Source organism: Phalacrocorax carbo, chromosome 2 (genome assembly GCF_963921805.1).
Source record: "Phalacrocorax carbo chromosome 2, bPhaCar2.1, whole genome shotgun sequence".
Classification (NCBI taxonomy): domain Eukaryota; kingdom Metazoa; phylum Chordata; class Aves; order Suliformes; family Phalacrocoracidae; genus Phalacrocorax; species Phalacrocorax carbo.
The window spans coordinates 62,232,576-62,254,337 of NC_087514.1; the positions used below are offsets into that span (position 1 = coordinate 62,232,576).

A 21,762-nucleotide genomic window follows, 5' to 3' on the forward strand; every position below is an offset into this window, starting at 1 on the left:
CCAAATTATCACACAACAGCAAGTCAGTTAATAAAGCTGATATGCAATGCATGTTCATCAAAACAATGCTCATAGGGACCATATAAAACAACCCTTCTAATTTTACCTTACTTTGGTTACAATTTTTTCCTTAACGTAGCATATTCTGATGTAAACAACGTAACCAACAGTACATAACAGCATCATTATTCTTAGTAACTAACTGAACGTTCAAAATGGTAAGGAACAAAAAGAAGAAAAGAGGGGGGGAAAAAGTCCAAAATTTCCCAGTGCTGAATAAAAGGATCCAGATGCTCTGATTGCTAGCCAGGTAGAATTAAAAATGTTATCACATTGTCTGTTTCCAAAAGACAAATTTTCTCTGGTATGTCAACAGAGAGTCATATACAAGACAAAGGAGGCATTGTTCTGCTTCATTTAGCAATGGTAAGACCATAGATGGAACATGGTGTTTCACTCTATGTATATTATTTCAATAAGCTTATATACAAACAGGAGAAGATTCTGATGAGAACAAACATGATGAAATTTAGAATCATGAACTAAGAAGAAAAGTTAAAAGAACTGTGTGGGTTTAGTACGGAGGGATGACTGACGGCTGGCAACATGAGAGCCTTCCTCTTTTTTCAAAGGAAGGACTACAGTGAATAAACTCAGTAATAAACAAGAGATATCTAGGTTAGATATCATGGAAAAAGATCTTGTAAGGCTGGTTAAGTGCTTGAATGACTATACAAGAGTATTATGCATGCTTTTCCAACATGGGACTCAGTCAGGGATGATACAGATATGCTTATCCTGTCTCAGAACACAGAGATGGATGAGATGAATTTGGAATGTCTCTCCCAGCCTTAGTTTTCCACAGTTCTATAATTCATTTTGATCTAAACTTTTCCTTCAGAAAGGAAGAGGAGATATCTGTTCTACTCCCAACAGGGCTGGTTTCATTTTTTCCCCAGCCTTTTATACTGAAGGGGCACCCAATCTTTAGTTCATCACAGAAGGTAAAAAGTAAGAACAGCAGCATTTAACAGGTCAGTAATCACAGCAGAGGTGGGAGAAAAGCAGCTTCACTTGTGTCCGTCCTCTTGCTTTCTAATTAGGTGCTGCCAATGTGGTTGACACTGTGTAAGATACAGAGATAGTTCTTGGTCTGGAGAGCTCAGAGTCTAAGAGTTGAAGAATTAAGATCCCTGAGGATTAGGTCTTGCTTCCATGTGCTTTAAAGGGCTGATAATTTTTCACTGTAGACCTATGAATCACATTCTAAATTGAGACAGAGATAAATAGAAAGCAAGTTATTTCAGGTGAATAGAGACTTGAAAAAAATCTGTGCAATGTGCTGCTTTTGGCAGGCAGAGGAACATTAATATAGAAGTAAGTGCTGAGTGGCATGGATATCATCACAGTAGCTAAGAATAGAAAAGCTCTGTCTCTGCTATCACAGAACAGGCTGATCACTCTAAAATATGGGAGTACTTCATGGTACATCTGGCATTTAAATACTCAATTAATGAACTTCCATTCTTATTCAGAGTTGCTAGAAAAACATATCCCCTGAGCAAATGGTCCGTTGTCACTGATTGATAGAAACATAAATTTACTCATGAATTTAAAAAAAACAAAACAAAAACAAAAACAAAAACCCACAACCCACAACAATTACCAATCATATAACAGAAAAAAAATAAAACCAAGCAATTTGCAGCTCTGTATAATTCACATGATGTATGTAAAAGTCATGACGAACATCACAAGAATATTTCCCATTCTATTCAGAGCATAACTTGGGAATTTTTAAGTCAAACTAGTACTAGTTTAACACCTAACTGCAATAAAACTTCTGAGAAAATAAACATAAGTTTCAAAATATACAGAAATTCATGTTAGAATTCAACAGTTTTGAAAGGCAAAAGAACGAACACAGGACAAAAATATCCCAGGGAATTTTAACTAGATTTGCTCTTTATGTAAGTAAACATACAACACTGCTCTGCCATAAAGGCCACTTTTCATGTAAACAGTTTGTCTATCACACAATTCTTCATTGCTGAAGACTTTTGACTTTCTGTCTAGACATGTTGCAAAGGCATAGTGTATAGCAGTAGAGTAATATCAGTTTGTCACCTCTTTAATGATGTTTATTATATTCTATATTTTAAGCTAAATTTGCATTGTAAATTTGTCCATCATGCATTTTAAGACTGCTGCTCCAACTTTAACTGATTGAGTTCTGCATCACAAAACTCTTCACAAGTTGATTTATTTTGCCTCTAAGACAGTTTTTGCCTACACTCCATCATCCCTGATTCTGTTCAGTTTAAAATAATCAATATTCTAATTATATATTTCATTGGAAACTTTAAAACCCTTAATTCAGGGATTGCTACATTTTGATGCAATGCAACCTAGGCAACTAGCTGTTAGTCAGGCCAAGTGGTTCGGGAGGACGTGTGAAGCACATGAAGCCAGATGTACTTATCAGTATTTCTCAAGGCAGAATGAATTGGAGGATAGTTTGTAGTTGCATAGGAGGAAATGTGAAAAGTATTGCACTGAACTGCAACTGACAAAGAAATGCCTCATACTTTCACAAGGGCAAGACAGAAAAAGGCAAGATTATCATTATGGGAAATGACAATACAAAGCTATAACCAAGTATTAATGGTACGTTTTGTATCATCGCAGATACGAGAGTGCAATAGGAAAATGTTTTACATAGTGTCTATATAAGAAGCCTAAATTAAATCCATTAAATTCAACAAAGTACTGGACCTGGAAGATATTTTAGATGTAAATTATCACTAATTTATTTTGTCAGGTTGGGACAAAAAGACAGAAATACTCTTCAAATTTGTAGAAGCCTTAAGATCTTGATGTACAGATATTAATGGAAATCGTATATTGAACAAATATTCAACCAAATTTATTTGAACCAAATATGTCTATTGATCTTTTCTTAACCTTTCCTGTTGATATATCCTCATTATAATGCTCCACAGGGTCAAGAATGGCTGACAAAGATCAGACAAAACTAAGAACTTAAAGGCACATATGCATGAGGGGATGACAGCACCAAACCTTAATTTCTGTTGACTAAATGATGAGAATAATCCCTTAAACTCCTTTTCTGGGAATAAATAATTTATTCCAATTAAAAAAAAAAAAATCCCTTCAAAAGTGAGTAACTGTTGTACCGATGGATTTAACTGAAGAGATAAGAACCAAAGGACTGAAGACAGTCTGGAAAAGGATCAAGTAAACAAATGGATCCCTGTCTCAAGTGACCATAGATAAGCAAAGATCTGGATAAACCAGAAAAAAACCAAGGGATATAGTATGAAGCATAAAGGAATTTTGCCAATACCTCTTCCAATTCCTTTGCAAATGAAAGTCATCCAAGTATCCATTCCAAAGTGCTAGAGACTGAAAATGTATCTGTACCCTGTACATATTTCTTTGCAAAAGAGAAAGGCAGGCAAGGCAGGGAAGGGAAGGGAAGGGAAGGGAAGGGAAGGGAAGGGAAGGGAAGGGAAGGGAAGGGAAGGGAAGGGAAGGGAAGGGAAGGGAAGGGAAGGGAAGGGAAGGGAAGGGAAGGGAAGGGAAGGGAAGGGAAGGGAAGGGAAGGGAAGGGAAGGGAAGGGAAGGGAAGGGAAGGGAAGGGAAGGGAAGGGAAGGGAAGGGAAGGGAAGATTGATTGTAGAATTCCAGCTGCTTCCTTGCTATTGCTAGCAATTGGCAAAATGACACAGCTGAGCATTCTATTTTGAGTGGCGACCTGGGATGACAGCTAAACAAACAGGCACCTCCGTTCACACCAGACCAATGGACTGACCGAGTACACTGCTCTTTCATTTGAAAGTAAAATTACAACACCTGCAGCTTCAAATGCTTTCTCTTCCAGGCAGCAAACATATGAAATAACACCTTTTTGAAGATCAACAATTCCTGCATGATGTCTCCAATGCTAATGCTTCTTCTATTAGTAATGACTTCAGTCTCTACTCCTCATATTTTATACTGCACTCAAAATCAGTCTTCAGGAATACATATCTAAGCACTGTATATAAGTAACTACAGATCATCCTTAAACTGTTCATGAAAGAAGGTGAAATAAAACTACTGACTATTCCTACATAATCATTACATCTTATCAAAAAACGTACAAGGAGTTTTCTCTGAAGGTATGAGTTTTTTTTGCTTAGTGCAGGAGTAGTTGTGACTCATAAAATATGGGGATATTAAGAAAAAAAAATCCCTTGAATTCGGTTCTGAAAACTGTTGGATATATGTTCACACTACAGGAAAAAAGAAGCAACAGATTCACCCAGCTGACAAATATATTCATGTGTAACCATGACAGAACATACTCTCAAGTTCTTCACAATTATGGTACAGCATTTCAGCACTGCATCCACTTCTAAGAATATCCTGTAGCTACATAACATGTGAAGTTTCCGATGTAATATCCCAAGTATTATTGCTTTTCTGTCAGTATGTTTCAGTAACTGTCAGTAAAGAAAGCATTGATAACATTGTGCAGTCTGCAAGAGTTCTTTCTCACTTATTTAATAGATGTAATAGGAAATCTTTAGCCAAAATTTAAGGCAAAAAGAACAAATTTGTCCTAACATTCTTATTATATATACTGATACAGCCCCAGGACTAAGCAGAGACCACGTCTAGTAAAAAAAAAGATCAGTTACTACAATAATTACATCACAAACATTATAAAAGTGGTGATTTATCACCACTCCTAGGGTCTTCCATCTGCCAGTGATGCAATGAGGACAGTGCACCAAAAAAAGGCCTCTATAATGAGGTCTATAACCTCCTCTGTCTCCTAGAATCTCAGGTCCTTATGACAGCTCAGCCATTGCTTATCAAAGATTAATCTGTTTGTTTGTTTGCATTTTTTACTGATTGAAAAAAATCACATTCACCCTATCCAGACCATGGTGGGGTGAACTGCTGTTCTGCGATCAGAGACTAAGCCAGACGCAGAGCCCTAAATAGTTTCTTCAGTATTATTTTGCCACCTCATACACTGCAAATCTGTAGTGATCTTTTATTCACTCAATAGCATCTTTAATCACATATGAAAGAGTGTAACTACAGTAGATTTTTTTTATTTATAAAGACACCTCTACTCTAAATGGAAAGAAATAGGGATGTTGTCAAAATACTAATAAAAAGAAACATGCTTAAGGCTTTTCAGATACTTCTTTCTTCTCTTTCTGTGTTCTTGTTTAAAAAAGCAAGTCATGAGGCCCAAATTTTTTTTAACTGCTTGATCTTGTAGTGTCAGGGTCTTGTTATCACTTGAGTTGTTGGATCTAATGACACTACTGTGACAGTTAGACTTGAAACATTTAGTCATTAAGCATCAGCACTTGAGGCTTCAAACTGTGCAAATGAAAAATGTTGACAAATCAGAATTATACCAGTTTTACTCACTTTGTATATGTAGTTTTAAAAAAATTATACAAAGCACATGGGAAAGCAGAATCAGACTCATGACTTCTGTTGATTACCAGGAATGAAACACTAGAGCAACTTTGAATAGTTTGAGTGCAGAAACGTTCATTGTTTTGCAAGCTAGCAAAAATTAATCTGAGATACTTTATCCAAATTGACGTAACTGTCAGCGGATATGATTGCCATGTGAAGAACATTTCACCTTAGACTTTAAACTAGTTAAGAATCTCCATCATTATTATAATGCCATATGGCATTATTTCTATTTATTTCTTCTATTTCCATTCAGATGAAATTCTGAAAGCCAATCATAAATTCTATATCTATATTCTGCTGCCAGCTTTCATTGAGGTATGCACTGCAGATTCCTCCGCAAGTAGTACCTACTTAAGTTGGTGCAGGAATGTTTCTGGGTCCCACAGTAACAGGTCAGTATAGATAAATCCTGACAATTTTCAATGCCCTGGTAGCACAAATTAAATTATAAACCAGGTTTCAGTTTTGATTTACACAAAAACCTTATAATCAACTTAACTTCATCTGTGCCAATTTACCAAAGCAGGTTTAAGTTTCGTGTTGAATATTATATGTCCACAAAGTTGCATCCATTTAAAGGCAGATATAACTTTAGCTTAGCCAACTAACCTTTAAAACTTCAAAAATCTTTAATCTTCAAAAAATCGCGAAGATTTAGACACTATGCAATTCCTTAAAAAAGAATTAGTCTTTTAAATGTTTGTTGATTAACTGTTAAACAGAAGAAATGGATTTTGCAGTGAGCTATTTATTTGTCTGGGGTAGTGTAGGTAAATCAATGCTTTTAGAAAAATAATGCCTATCGGGAATCAATAAATCATAAATCTCAACCAAAGAAAACAATGTGATTGAAACAAAGTTTTAATTACTTATAAAATGATCTTTCCAGTATGTTGGCCAGGTTTCATTATACCAGAGAATATCAGATTCCTTAAAAAACACTTCATTATCCAGGACCTCAAATATTTTTGTGTATTAATCCTATAGAACAAGTCTGTGTCCAGTGAAATTATGAGACTAACACTCAGTTTTCTCAAAGCTTATTCACAAGTGCAGAATAAAAAAAAAAAATTAAAGATTAACATCGGCATCCTAATTTTATGGGTTGGAAGACAAAGCAGAAAAAATATATCTCTAGTGTAATCAGCAAGCTAAAATACCAGCTACATGGAGGTGAATCTGAAGTTTACTGTTGATTTAATCAAAGCAAGATATCACCCAGTGAGTTTAAAATATTTAGTACTTATGAAGGTGCTATTAAAGTAATATAAAGCCTCACTGATAAGAGTTCTACCATAACTGCTACATAAATAAATACTTTCTCTAAACTCAGGTTTTAATAACATAGTTAACTTGCCATGCAGATCAAAATAGTAATATTTTATCTTCACTGGTGATACACTTCATTCTCTTCAGATCAGTGCATATAAAGATCATGTTTATACACTTCTATCAGGAACTGAACAGGATTGATTGCTCCTGTTCTCAGAAACCTTGATTCTTTAAATGGAAAAGGATTAATTTCTATTGAACACTATTATCTCCTTCTGTAGTAGTATTAAATTGATATACTTGAAAAATAGGGGGTTTGCTTTTGGTTCAGGTTTGTGTTTTAATGTTCTCAATCCAAGAGAGAAATCCCATATACTGAGAATACTGAATCCCACGGTATTGTTTAAAAGAACATACATCTGATAATTGATCCGCTTTTTGTGTGCTGAAATCTGTTAGTGGATCGCCTAACAAGGCATTGGCCTGAAGGGTAACATCCCACAGGGAACTGACTGCCTTGTTTCTTGGATCATTTCAGATTAACCATAGCCAATACAGTCAAGAACAAGTAGCTGAGAGCAGCACTACCTTGGCCATGAAGAGGACTAAATGAACTTGCAGAACTCTACTCTGTCTAACTTTTAGGATTTTACAGAAAATGAACCTACTGTGAAAGAGGGCTCAGCACTGCCAGAATTCGGGTTGGACCAAACCACATAAGAGATCGTTTGCCAGTTCCTTTTTGGAAAGAGCAACCTGGATTTCCAGACCACAAGCCTGCCCTGAGGGACCCCGCTCAGCTCTTGCACTAGTAGGACATTTCCTCTACACATGAATGATTGTGAATTTATGGCTATGCCAATAGCCAATGTGTCACAGTGGGGAAAATCATTTCAGGTCCAAATTATCTTATCTAATTAAATTATCTGGAGAAGACAGAATTGCTTTTTTCCAAGGCAGGGACATAACTTGTGTGTGGCTTATTTTTTGCATTGATGAGCAGCAGTGTTTACTAATATAAAGATAGCAGAGATGGGAAGACAGATCGGGATTCCTATTTCATCAGTGCCGTCAACTAATGTGCTGGTTAAAATCAAGTTTCAAAAACTTTTGGTGGTGAAGGCAGGAACCATATACCTTGAATTTCTGAAGTTTAGATATCTCCTACAAGAGTCAGGCCCACTGTTTCATTGTAACATTGAAATTACAGAGGTGTAGATAAGGTTGAAATGAAGACTCAGAAGGATCAGGCTAGGAAAAGAATTATTATTTTTATCTTCTGGTCTTTCAGTTGCTAGGAACTAAATTTTCCTTTCAACCCATTATCCCCTAGCTGTGAAATACAATAAAATATTGAATTAAGTCTATTTTCACTCTGGAGGATGGGAAAGAGGAACAGATTGTTTCTACATTCACAATATCAAAGCAAGAAACAAATAACCAAAATTAGTTATCTTTTGAAGATATGTACATAATGATCTTCTAAGGACTTCTATCAGAGAAGCTTGCTAATTAGCACCAGAGTTGTCAGCTGACCAACGCTGAACAGACGTGCAAGGAAAAATACTAGAAAAGTGTTTTCTCTTCTTACTCATACAGATGGACAGGAAACCAAATGGGGTGAGTGGTCAGGTAACTACAGAGCCCTTGGAAAGTACATGGGCACAACTGGATCTTTTTCTTTCCTTCTTCCCTTTTCCATCTTTAAAAAAAGTCTACTTTTAAATGAAAGGTATTTTTCTTCATTTAAACTTCCCTACTTCCCTCTTTTTTGTTTCCACACCATTCCTAAATGGTTTTGTTCCTGAAAAAGCAAGCACAGAAGAGCTTCTAGAAAAAAAAACAATCCTAGTTTCAAACCAGGAAAGCCCTCACTGTATAACACACTGATAAAAATATGGTATCCTCCATGGGTTACAAGGTTCATCCATGTTATTTCATGGGTAGCTGCAATGTCATCCTCTGAAGAGATCTTATAGCTTGTCAGAATTTATGAGAACCCTGGCCCAATGGAAATATCACTCTTCCAATGACCATTAGTTCCTGAAGTCTGCCATGTATGACACTGCTGCTGTGCCATCTGTCCGCCTCCTCCAGTTCCCCTCCTACCTGCCCACTTCTCTTAAACTGACCTTTTGTCAAAGTAATATAATTCTTTTTTGTCATGCTAGTTCTTTTCCCCAAATTACTCCATTTCTGCATGCTAGATATTTGAAAAGGAAAATCACAATGCCAGACACTCCTTAAGTTGGCATGGATTTCTGTTTTGCATATATCAGAAATCTGAAAACAATGAGATATTTACTTACCTAGCTGAACAATTTCTATTACCTTTTCCCAAACTCCATCTGGGTACGTTACAATGGAGCAAAAGTAAAGACCAACATCTTCCAAAGTGCTCTTGATAAAGGATAAGGACTTGTCTTCCCTGGAAGCATTTTCAAAATAAATTCTTCCATTGTATTTTTCTTCAATATGTATGCCATAGATCGGGTGCAAGACAGCTATATTTTCTTTATGAGTTACATTAAGTTTCATCCAGGATGTCTGGATTATCGTGGCTTTCTTTGGGTAGATGCATTCCAGTTTTGCCTTCTCAGTAAGTTTTACAGTTGAATCCACAAAACCTCCTTCCACGTTGGCTAAAGCACACAAAGAAGTTCAGTTTCAGAATTAAGATAACTGAAAATTTAAATTATAGAAAAACTCAGAAACAACTTTGGCAGCACTACAAGCAAAACACTGAAGAAAAAGTTCACTAAAAAAAACCAACCCACCAAACCCTAGGCATTATTATTACTTCTAACTTACGAATATCATTGAACAGTTACAATTTGTCTGAACCACACAGTAACACACTCATTAATTGTTATCACATCTGTCATAATGTAATAAAAAGAGTGAAGTTTAGCTATGAGCAAGGGAACAATCTTACTTCCACAAAGCTGGAGAACAACAATAAGGAGAGCTGCGTGGTCCATCTCAAAGAACACGGGAGTCAGTGACTGCAGCACGACATGGTTTTATTCAATCTCTGCGCACCATGTGTCCTTCTCACAGGATGTGTTTTCTTTTGAGATATGAAAAACACTGTGCACTTTTTACTTTCACATTCTAAGAAACACCAAGTTTGAGGTCTCAGTACAGTTGCAACAGAGAGATTAAATTCCTATCAAAATCCACCTCAGAGTAAAGTTTGCATTGCTAATGAACCTTTAGCAAAATGCATGAATACTATGAAAACTGATGAAGTGAGGATCTTTAGGTTTCATCAGCAGAAGCAAACAGAATTCGTATGTGAAACGTATCCAAAATCAACAGAATTTCTCAATTTTTCTGACACTGCAGTTCAACACTTACCTATTATTCAGGGAGTATAAAACCTAAGAGAAGACCAGGCAGTTCCTATATATTAGAGGTCATAATTCTGTTGCTAGTTATAAAAAGCAATGTCTTAAGGTCTGAGAATTTATTTGTGATAACATGTCATGAGCTAGTATTTTGGGATCAAAATTATGCAGCTCAAAAATTCATGTTCAAAGGTGTAAGAATCCCGGGTATTCGTGATTCGTGTTGAAATTTGTCAAAACAAGTGACACTTCCCTTCCAACCTGGGATTCTGTGATTCTGTGATTCCATTCTTCATGAATTTTTCTCATGACAACTGCAAGCATTTTTTGCACCTCAGCAATCCATAGATTTATGGAGCTGCTTAAAATTGGAACAACATGATTGACTTCAAGTCAAAACCAAGCTTGAATCAACTGGTTAAAATTCTCAAATGAATAAACAAATGCAATTTGAACTAAAGCTGACAAAAGAAATTAATATTTTAGGTCATCACCGGCATACGCTTGAGCAGAACTTAGCATTAGATCTGTTTAAGACTCCTCCCACAGTGCAACAACTTGTGTGCAAACCAAAATCTTTATATAGTAATTTGTATTAAACTAGGCATGTTTTAGGATAGCACAGCATTTCAGATGTTTGCAAGGACCTCGTTTTGCCACTTCCTAGTTAGATCTGTAATTCTCCATTGCCATGGTTGCACTTATTTCCACTCTACCTTGTCTGGATTCACAGAGTACTCCTAGATAGTTGGTAGTCCATCTGATAGGGAGTGTAAAAATCTAAATAGAAAAGAATTGAAGACTGAGTCTTGTTTTATTTGCATTACAAAGTTACCTTTTCAAACAGATCAAAAGATTAACCTACATTAAGCTTGTCTCAGGAAACAGAAGTATTGCTGATAAGAAAAGCAGGAAATGGGAAGCTTCAGAAACTAAACTGCAGATTTTGTATTGGAAAAGAAAGGATCTTGTGAGGTCAAAAGGTCTAGTGCTGTGTGGCATAGTGGCCTTTAAACCAGCTACACAGGATCTATATTGTTCCCACATTCAAATCTTGAACCTCAGTGGCTAGCTGTTCTCAAATTGCAGTTGCAAACAAGGCAAAAAGATAAAGTATCTCTCTAGCTTGAAATATTATTCTTTATGTCATACTACATACGTGTATAGTAGATTACAGATGAGTGGTGTTCCAGAAAGTCTAAAGTGGAGTGGAAAATATTACTATATGTTAATTTTTCTGTATTATGATTAAAAATGAAACTTTTTACACATCCATTTTCTTTAATTAAAGGTAAGATGAAATACTCATGAAGTCTCCAAAATTAAGACAAATTCCCTTAAATGAAAATTATTCTTCACTGATCTGTTTACAAATATAAACTACAATGCTATTGTTCTGAATTTCATGCTTGTTTCTCTCCATCTGGCATTAAAAGAAAAACAGAAGTCAAAAAATTATTGTCCAACCCCACATGATGTCTTAAGTATTGAGGATATTTTATGTTGTCTAAAGACATTTATTTGCTGTACAACAGACACAGTTATTACAAATGTCAGGGATTCTTGGTCAGCCAGTCCCAAGAACAGGGTCCCTTGTCATACCTGCTAAAAATAGCAGCCTGACACCAGAGCATTCCTGGGTGTCCCTCTAAAAGCTGTGATACAAGTCCCCGCCAGGCACCAGTACACATCCCCTCTAGAGACCTGGGCAACACACCTGCAAGTCACAAATCAGAAAGCTGTAGGCACTGTGAAAGCTGGCTCTACTGGTATAATTTGGGAGCAGGCACACACTTAAAGTATCATATTTTTACAGAAGATATAACCTATAAAGAGAGAAATATACACCATCACCCTTCCCTCCTGGGCAATGTATGTAGCAGAGCAAGTAGTGTAGGGGAAGGTCCATCATGCAGCCCCATCTCTTCCAGCCTCTCCTCATACCTCACTTAACTCTAACCTCTGTTTCTCCCTATCTCCCCAGCACTCAAAGGCTGGAAAATCCACTTATCTGATCATCTGTGGATCAGAGACTCTCACAGCAGCAGCAGCAGCAGCAGCAGCAGCAGCAGCACATCTCACAGTCACTCCATCACAAGTGGTTCCTTGGGCTCTGACTCTCTGGTTCTCTGTCCACCATTCCCCATAGTCTGGCTCTTCTTTCCCAGTAATCCCACTTCCTCTCCATCCCTTGAACCCCTAAGAAAAGGAAGGGAAGGCTCACAAAGACAAACAAGCTGTTGCTAGCTAATTGTTGTGTAAATGCCAATTACAACTTGACAACAAAAGCAGCATGTGGAATTTTCCAGTTGAATATACAACTGTAGGATGTGGTTTAAAAGAATAAAAAAAAAAAAACAAAACCAAACCACAACCAGAAGGAAAGAGAAAGAGCGAAAAAGACTGTGCAGTAAGCACAATGGAGATCTACAGCTTGGATTTTAATCATGACTTGAACACACATCTTCAGTGACCCTGGGTAAGTCATTTAATTTCCTGGTACATTAATTTCCCAGACTCCAATACATAGATAATATGTAATGAATGCTGCTGTTTCTAAGCATGTTGCAATAATCTCTGTAATGAGTTTTTTTTAGCAGAAATTGCTCTGAAACTGTGAAGAATAAGACATGCATATAGGGCCAGCACAATATGTTAATACCGTTTTAATGATTCATTAGTATTTAAGATTTAACAGATAGGCCTGTAGCGATAGTGCAGAAAGTGTGGCAAATATACTTGCGAACTGCTGCTACCATCAGAAAAAAGGCCTTGGCTGTGGCACTACTGTGAAGCATGAGATAGCTAAAAAGGAGACCCCTCTGGGTACCACTTCTTTACGTAAAAAATGACCGACAGGGAAATGATCGGGCAAATAAAAGTTTATTTAGTTTCAGTGAATCTCCAGTGAAGATAATGAAGCAAATGAGCTGGGAGGAGGGAGGCTTGAGCGTATTTTGCACTTGGTCTGAGCATCCCTGTAGATTAGCTCTAACCCTGTAGAAGCCAGGTTAACCAACCCAGATGACAATTTAGTAACAAGTGATACAGCTCCCTGTTTCTCTCCGGATGAGGGTCCCGCTGTTGCCCGTGCACTACCATCAGGGAAATTACCTCTTTTTCCTTTCACTGTTCTATGTTTCTTTAAGCAGGGTGGCTGAGTGGTACAGCTGGATAAAGGCACAGTAATTCAATTTGGTTTTCCTACTCTGCATCTAATCTAATTGAACAAATAAAGCCCCTCAAACTGGATTAATCTATAGGCATACCAGATTCAGTAACATAATGGATAGAATTCTTCAGTAGGTATTCATTAACCTCAGAGGAGAAGCTAACACCAGGTATTCCTCCAAAGAGAAAGTAAAAACTTGTGAATTAAATACAATCACATTTTGGGAATATTGGTAAAGATGATTCAGAGAGGAAAAAAAGTTGAATCTAAAAGCCTTTCCTAAATGTAGAAAAGTAAAGAAAATATAATCTACAAAGTCAAGTTCTCAATAATTTTTTATTGTTAAACATATTCGCCTCCAAGAGGCTACAGCATATAAACTGTAGTTTTGTGATGAAATGCTTCAACCCCAAAAAGCCAGTCTTTGCAAGCAGATACGTGTTCAGGAATCTTTAGATAAGGGGTTATGTTTCTACATTTCTGGAAATGGAAAATCATTCGCATATTTCGGAACTGGACCACCAACTGGATATTCATCCTAACAAAACACTGAACACCTAAATGGGTCAAGAAGCTGAAGACTGTTGGTGGTAAAAACCACAGCTGTAATATGAAGGCTAGATAACAGTAAACGTTGAGATTCAGAAAGGGGTTTTTTTCAGGGAGATTATTCATGAGTAATGGATGCCATCTGAATATAGAAAAGCTATGTTTAGTGACAGAATAAGCTAATGATGAGATGTACTAATACCATCAAGGTCTGCTTAAGGCAGTGGAAGAAACACCACAGATGAACAAACTTTGAACTAGGCACCATTAAAGCGCTACTGCTGACGACTCTCAAGCCAAATGTGTGTTGGTAGGAGATCAGGTTTGTGGTATTTTTTTAAGCTCACCGTGTAAGTAATGTTCCTTTGATGTGCTTGTAGCAGGAGAGTCTGCCTGTGACAACTTGCTCAACTTTGGTGAAGTTTCCATGTCTGCATGTGAGGGGGAACTCCTTAAAGCAGCCATTAAAAGTACTCCTCTGTCCACTTGAGTAAAACAAACGTGGAAAATATGACAAAAAAGTGAACTGAAGATAATTATGAAGACAATGAAAAGAGCCAAGTTGATCTACTTAAAAAAGAGAAGACCTCAACAAATAATCCCAAGAAAATATCCAATTAAATATTTTGTTTATATTTTTATTTACATGATTGCTTAATGAAAAAAGCTATCACCATGCCTCTCCCTTCTATCTAAACTTTTTCTGTTCAGTGATCTTGACTGTAAATATTTGCCACTGGTTAGCTCAATAAGGTATCAAAAACATCCTTAAAAATATTTTATAAATTCTTCTACTTTTGTAATAGGAAGATAGTGCTGGATTTCTATTCACATTTTGTTGACAATTAGTCTATGAATTTTCATCTAGTAATAACATGGAAGACAGCATTTGAAACTCATGAAAGAAACTAATTCACAGTGGAAAGCAGTAAATTACACTGAGTCTCTAAGAATTTAGTGTACTACTACTGTGTAGTTGACTATGCTTATTTCTTTCAGTTTAGTTCTTGTCTTCCTGTTGAAGCACCTTATTTTATTAGTTTCCAAAAAGTGATATTATTTGCAGAAACCTTAAAGATTCATTTTAATGAAAGAAAAAAAATCAAAACAGAAAGGCTTCAAGGTTCTCACACAAATCCATTATTGGGACAGGAAACTGACGTTTCTGTTTCAGAGCACAGCCATTCTCGTACACCTATTATTTTTCCTGAATTATCCTTTTCCTGGTTCAACTCTGCTTTTTACGTCCATCATGTTGCTAAAAAACCCTCTTAAAAGTCAGTTTAAGGAAATGAATGTTTCTGGATTTTTTTTCATTTGCTGGCAGGGGCTTACAGAGCTCTTTCCTTATAAACAATACCCTCAAATACAGCCTGGATGTGAAAACTTCCTGCAGAGGCGGTTCACTTGAGGTTGAGGCTATCCTGAATTATAGGATGTTGTCAGCTCAGATGTGTCTCCAAGAAAGATCTGTAGCTTTTATGTGGCAAAGAAGCTTATGACTAAAAATGGTCCTTCAAAATCCAGGAAGAAAGCTAGAGACCAACCAATACATCTTTTATATATGGCATCTTTAACCCTTTTTGTTGATGCATTCAGGACCCGACACAGCCTCCCTTTCTAGCAAAGACAGTTACCTCATGCATCTTGTTTTTCTTCTACACTTTTTGTGACCCTTTATTGGGAAAAAGCTTGGTAAACAGCAAAGTGACAGTTTATCACTTTCCAGTAATCCACATCTCTTTCCTACAAGATCAACTCAAGCAGCCAATACTATCTGGAACACACACAAAAACCCCAGAGAAAACCAAAAACAAAGGAAAACACCCCAAACACCAAACCCGAATAGGTCGTGGTCATGATGTGCAAAACCAGAAAATCAGATGACTGCTTGCTTTGCTATTTCCAGTTTGATGAATGCTGCCTATTGTTTTTTCTGTTTAAAAATCAAAAAAGGGGTGTGGGGGGTGTCATTGTGTGACAGAGACAGAAGCTGCTGTCGGCGCTGGCTGAGACGAGCTGGGTGCAGTCAGATGCTGAGAGGGAGATGGGGCAGGGAGCCATGCGCTCGCCGCCACGCAGGCGCTGGCTGGAGGAGTCAGGAGCAGATGAGATGGGATCCCAAAGCCGACAAGACCCGCCGGCTCAGGGTCAGGCCACCTCACAGGCTCGGCAGAGGCTGCGGGGGCTGCTCACCCAGGTGGAGTGGAGAGGCTTCGCAGCAGAACCAGGGGAGAGACCTGCTCCCGTGAGGACACAGGGTTCAGGGGGAAACTTATTTTCAAACTCTCTTATTTAGTCTATCATATTTGAGATCTGTCTTTTTAAAGAGTGACCTTGTTCTGGTTCATTACTTGTATTCTGAAGAAATGCAGCCAAGGACACCCAGGTCTTACCTTGGTATGGTGGCATCAGGGAAAGCAGCAGTAGCTCCTGCTCGAAGGTCCTGCTGACTTAGTGGTCCTTTACACAGAAAGGGTTGTATTTATCTTTCCAGATAACTACCTTGACACAAATGTATGGCCTTTTCCTCTTTTTGATCTTTGACTTGTTTTAAATGTCCCAAGAGGTACCAACCCATCCATACAAACGGCCCCTCGAAAGAAGTGTAATTCAGAACAAACAAGCAACCTCTTCCCCTGCAAGTACAGTGCTTAAAGATTTTCAAAATGGAAAACAAAAAAGTATTTGCCAGTAAACTTTTGAAAAATATAATGGACTAAGCTTTCTCCATTCTAGGGGGGAAAAATGACCTTGGGGAGGGGGATTAAGAAAGACAAAGAAACTATGTAAAAACAACTATCTCCTACCAAATCTTTACATATGTAATGAAATGGAAGAAGCAACAAAACCTAAAGAAAAAATTAAAATACTGTTCTATTGTAATGAATTAAGGTATTCTGTTGGGTTTGGAGGCATTTTTTTTGTGTGGGTTTTTTTGGGGGGGGGTTGTGGTTTGTTATTTTTTTTAACTCTACACCCTCATATACTGATACATAGCAATTCCTCAGATAAAAATCCCTTTCCTACTAAAATCTAGAACAGATGTTTCTTGAGCATGTTGTTGCTTTCCAGAAGTTCATTTGCTCAGGCAAAGCCCAACAAAACAGTAGAGCTTTTTCAAGAAAGGTACCACAGTCAACTGTAAATGAATGGAACTAAGGAATACCTGCTGCAACCGTTTGTTGTAGTAGAAATAGCATAACTGTACCATAAACTCCTGCCTGATTCACTACAACATATTATATCTGTTTTACGCTAATTTAGTTCCAAAGAAATCAATGATATTTGTACTGACATAAAGCAGCAGTGAGTCATATTCTCAATTAGCCTCTTCAGTTTGAGAAGGAATATCAGAGATTTTTTCTTAGTTTCCAAAATTTAGCCTGCCACTGTGTTAATGGATTTCTAAGAACCTGAAAGTTTAATTACATATACAGGGCTTCAGAGCACCCGTTACAGAATCATCAAAAGTTAATATATGAGGATTTATTTTTTAAATTGAATTATTGTGACTGAATAGGTCTTTTGTTTCATTAGTGTGTTCATAACAAGAGGCACTTGTCTGACAGATTTTTTGAAAAAAATTATGTGTGTGAGATATAGGAATCATAAAACGCTTGTAAAGTAGCATACCTGCTCAAAAAAAGCTTATCAACTATCCTAACATAACTCTCCTAACGTATTGATTCTGCTATCAACTAAAAATTACGCTTTTATTTTTACGGTTGGGTTCAATTCCCCTTCGTTGAAATCATGTGTGAAGCCCCTGCCAGTTTGAAATATAACCCATTTTCAACCATCCAAAGTTAAAAATTGCAGATATTTATTTTCTTAGAATGATGTCTTTCTATTTCTAATTGAATTTTTGTTTCTTTTTTGTTAAGAGATATTTTAAAAAGGGTAGTGATGTGAGCATATGATGTGCAACTGCTCAAAGGCTTACCAGAATAATCTGATGTATTGGAGAAGCAGGAATTTAAACAGATAATCCGTGGCAAACCTTACTAGGATAATTTTAAAGAGTTGGTTGACTGAATTTAGGTTGATCAGGAACACCCAGAGATCTTGTTTTTTCAGGCAGTTCATTCTTAAAGAGCTAAAGGAGGGGGATCCTCATGCACACACTGGACTGTCGCACATACAACTTCAGGTTCTGGGTTATTCAAGCGAATAGCCTGGATCAAGATCTCCAAGGTCAAAATTACATTTGTCAACCTCCTTGCAGTAGCGTTTGTATCCATTCCAAATGATATTTATTTTGCAATGGGAAATCTGGATGTATGGCATTAGTATTTTTTGTCTGATTTTTTTTTCAAAGCAGAGAATGAAAGATACACTGTATTGTCATAGCTCCGTTTTGTCCCTGGATTCCTGGGACTGAGAGCTTTGTGTGCTGTTTTTTGTTGTTTCTGTTGTAGATGATGGTAAAATGATATTTTCTGGATACTATGTTTCAGTCTCAATGGGCTTTTTTTTTTTCCACATCTGAATCAACTGTATTTTCTACTGAGCCTGAAATGAATACATATGTGTCCCCCCCTTACGTAGGAATGCTATTGCTTTAAAAAAAAAATACAGAATGTGGCAGCTGACAATTAATCAAATGGTGGATAAGTTATTCTGAGAACAAAGATACAGATTTCCTGTCATTCTGATATTATCCATTCTTTGTATAGGACAGGTAGCATCAAAAGGATCTTAAATAATTCTCCATTCGATTTTTGAAAAGATTTTGACAGTGTTAATTACTTCTGCTAACAGAAAGTTCTGATGCTTTTATGACCTTCTGCTGCATTTTAAAAGGCTGTCAAGTTTGGTGTACTGACATATTCAACAAAAACCCCAGAAAATGAAACAAAACAAAATGAAACAAAACGAAACAAAACTTATTTTTAGCATCGTTAGCTACCATGCCAAGTAAGGCATTCCCAGTGACTTCACTGAAACAAAGGTTTTTACTTCTTTTGTGGGGGGTCTTCCGTAGGAAGAAATTAACTCCTTTTGAAAGTAGCAGTAACATGCACTGGTGGCAGGAGAGAACAGAAGCACAGAACTGTACTCCTTGCCCCATGAGGCAGCCAGCCTGGCTTCACAGATGGGTGAGCTGCTCATGGTTTGGCTGGGGCGGAAGCTGGTGGTGGACTCGTGTGCCATTTCATCCTCCGCTGGTCACCATCAGATTTTCTGCAATTCTAAAATAGACTGTGCTGGTCCCTGTGAAATCAGTAGAAAAGATAGAAAAGTTCTAACTAAAACCAAAAAGAACTACTGTCAGATTGTAGGATAAAGGCAGAATAGGGGTGTTTTAAGCAGAAGAAATACAGAACTGCTGAAAGTAGATCATCATATATTCTCTTTATTTTCCATGGAAAAGTTCAAGGACTTTGCTGTGCATGAAAGTGGTCCCTTTACGCCACCATGGTTAGAGTAATGCCATCATCCTTGGACAGGTGCATTTGTACCAGCACATAATTCTGTTTATTTATCACTTACCATTTCATTCACTTCTGAGAAGGTGAATATATGCATGGAAGTCAATGCTATATAGTGTGCTTGCAAGAGAATCACTAATAATATTGTTACACTGGTATTAAAAAAACCCCAACCTTAAAGTACTGCAACTATGTCTGTACAAAAATATCCAACATTAAAGTGGTTGACACAAAATCTGTTGACTGCTTGTAAGTGCTTTGATCGCAATTCGTAGAGTAAGGTTTAACAAAAATCTCTAGAACTGCAGCAATGGAAAACACCTTAAATAAGTCATCGTTAAGCACAAAGAAAAAAAGCGAAAAAGAAAATAAGGGTCAAACAAATGAAATTCAAACTATGATGGCGGCACAGACAGCTGCTGTTTTCACAGGTGTTTATAGTTGTGGTCGTTTGAACTTATTTACTACAATATCAGGCTACTTTACCTGTTATGTTATTTCTCTCTCTTTCTCTGTACAGTTTCAAACCCTTGGTATAGCACTTGCCACCTACCACTGTTTCCAGTTGGCCATTTTATCTCTAACTGAAAATAAAATTATGCCAGCATGTTGGGAAGAAAGCATGGAATACTTTAGAGTCCTATGAAAAAGTGCGTAGGCTGTTAAGGATCTTTTTTCTGATACATTATTGCAAATACACTCTCAGCACAGAATAAGGAGATTTATTACCATTAAGAGATGTTTCAGTTCAGAGGGAGAATAAAATAATCCACCCGCAAGAGCTACATTCTGGGTGATTACATTTTGACCTCAATTCCTGTTATATTCCCTAGTGAATTTGTCCACACAATAATGTTTCCCTGCTGGAATCTAGTCCAACATCACCTCAGGTTAGATTTTTCCATTGATTTTTATGGTCTATGGCTTCTTAAAATCAGTTCTGGGTACATATGTAACAATTTTTCTTTCCATGCTCATTGATCATTATATATTTTGAAAAGCATACTGGATAAAACGTTAATCTGCATGTTTAACCACATACGGACTTTGAATAACACAGATGGAAGAATACAAATCCCTATAGTCCATTGCTGTGCTACAATTTTGTTCTCATTTCTATTCTTACAGGATGTCAACCGCTTGTCACTAAGAGATTCAGATTTTAAAATAATATTCAAAAGCATTTTTATGACTCTGGCCTTAGTCATATTGCCATTTAAAACTGTATAAAACCAGTTGCTTTATTCAAATTGGGGTGGGGGTGGGGGGTGGTGTGTATTGGTCTGCTGATGTCCAGTAAATGCAATAAAGGGAAACAAGACAACAGCAAATTACTGTCAACAAATACCCAAAGTGACCAGAAATACTTTTTTCTCCTATAAATGTTAAATGCAAAAAAAAAAAAAAGGAAAAATTTTCAGAAACCCTCATTAGTTTTGTGCTAAACATCACCACTCGCAAGTAAATCTTGTTATTTTGGCCACTGTTTGGTTGCTCCCCAGCGCAGGGTGCAGACGAGGAGGGTGGGTGAGCCCTGAGGTGCAGAGACAGCCGCAGGCTTTGCAATGCCCTGAAACCTCAGAGCCCTCCCTGCTGGCTGCTACATCTACTGGCAGCCTCCGGCTGACTGGCTGCACGCCTTCTCACGTATTAATACACCTTTTGGTAGGGGTGCTTTGCAAACCTTTAGTTATTGCACAGTAATTTCGGACAACACAAGGTTTTTCACTCAAGTGGGGCATTTTTATTGGATCAGAAACCAGCATGCAGATGAATTCAATATTCCTTTTTTAAAATTATTTTTAATGCTGGAAACTGTACAACTTGCAGGTGCAAAGGGTCCAAAGTGTCTAAGGAACAATTTCCTGAGCTGTGGATTAATGGCCAGCTGATGTCTTAATTTATGCAAACAGATTAAAAATCACACCAAAAGTGTCAGAAAAACTGTGAGTTCCAGTGATGCTGTTTCTACCTCCAGAGGAAGCTTGTGCTAGCCCTAGAAACTTCAGGGTTATTTGCCATTTATGAAGAACTTTCAAACTGCACAGAATCTAACCATGAAGGCACTAAAGCTTGTGTGTAATCTTGGGATTCGCCAAATTCCAGGTACAGGAAGGCTCTGAATTCAGATAAAGTAGCTTTAACTGGAAGCAACTCAAAGTTTTTATTCAAGGCCTGTAATTCGAGTCTGCAAAACACCTTTCTGGAAAAGTCTCCTGATGGGCAAGAAGATCTCCAGCTGAGGAGGAGGAGTGAGTCATGCTCCAGCTGCCATGACAATGAGAAAATGGCCCTCTGTAAATTCTCAGCTACAGAGAGTCCTGGAACGGTAACTGAGAGGAAAGACAATTTTCCCCTTCCTGATTTGGTGAGATTCACTTTTGAAGGGGAAGAACTTTGCGCTTTTCTACAACACCCTAAATTTGGATTTATGTGATGACTACTGCTGTTCTAATGTTAGCATGTTGGC

At 37.3% G+C, this 21,762-nt stretch overlaps 1 protein-coding gene across 1 annotated transcript in view; it reads right to left on the reverse strand.

The window, feature by feature from the left end:
- CD226 (CD226 molecule) overlaps window positions 1-14,286 on the reverse strand; it is a 33,604-nt gene extending 19,318 nt beyond the window's left edge. Inside the window, 2 exon segments of the mRNA XM_064441781.1 lie at window positions 9,101-9,428; window positions 14,205-14,286. Coding sequence (XP_064297851.1) covers window positions 9,101-9,428; window positions 14,205-14,286 — 410 coding nt within the window.
- Between the last annotated feature and the right edge of the window lie 7,476 nt (window positions 14,287-21,762).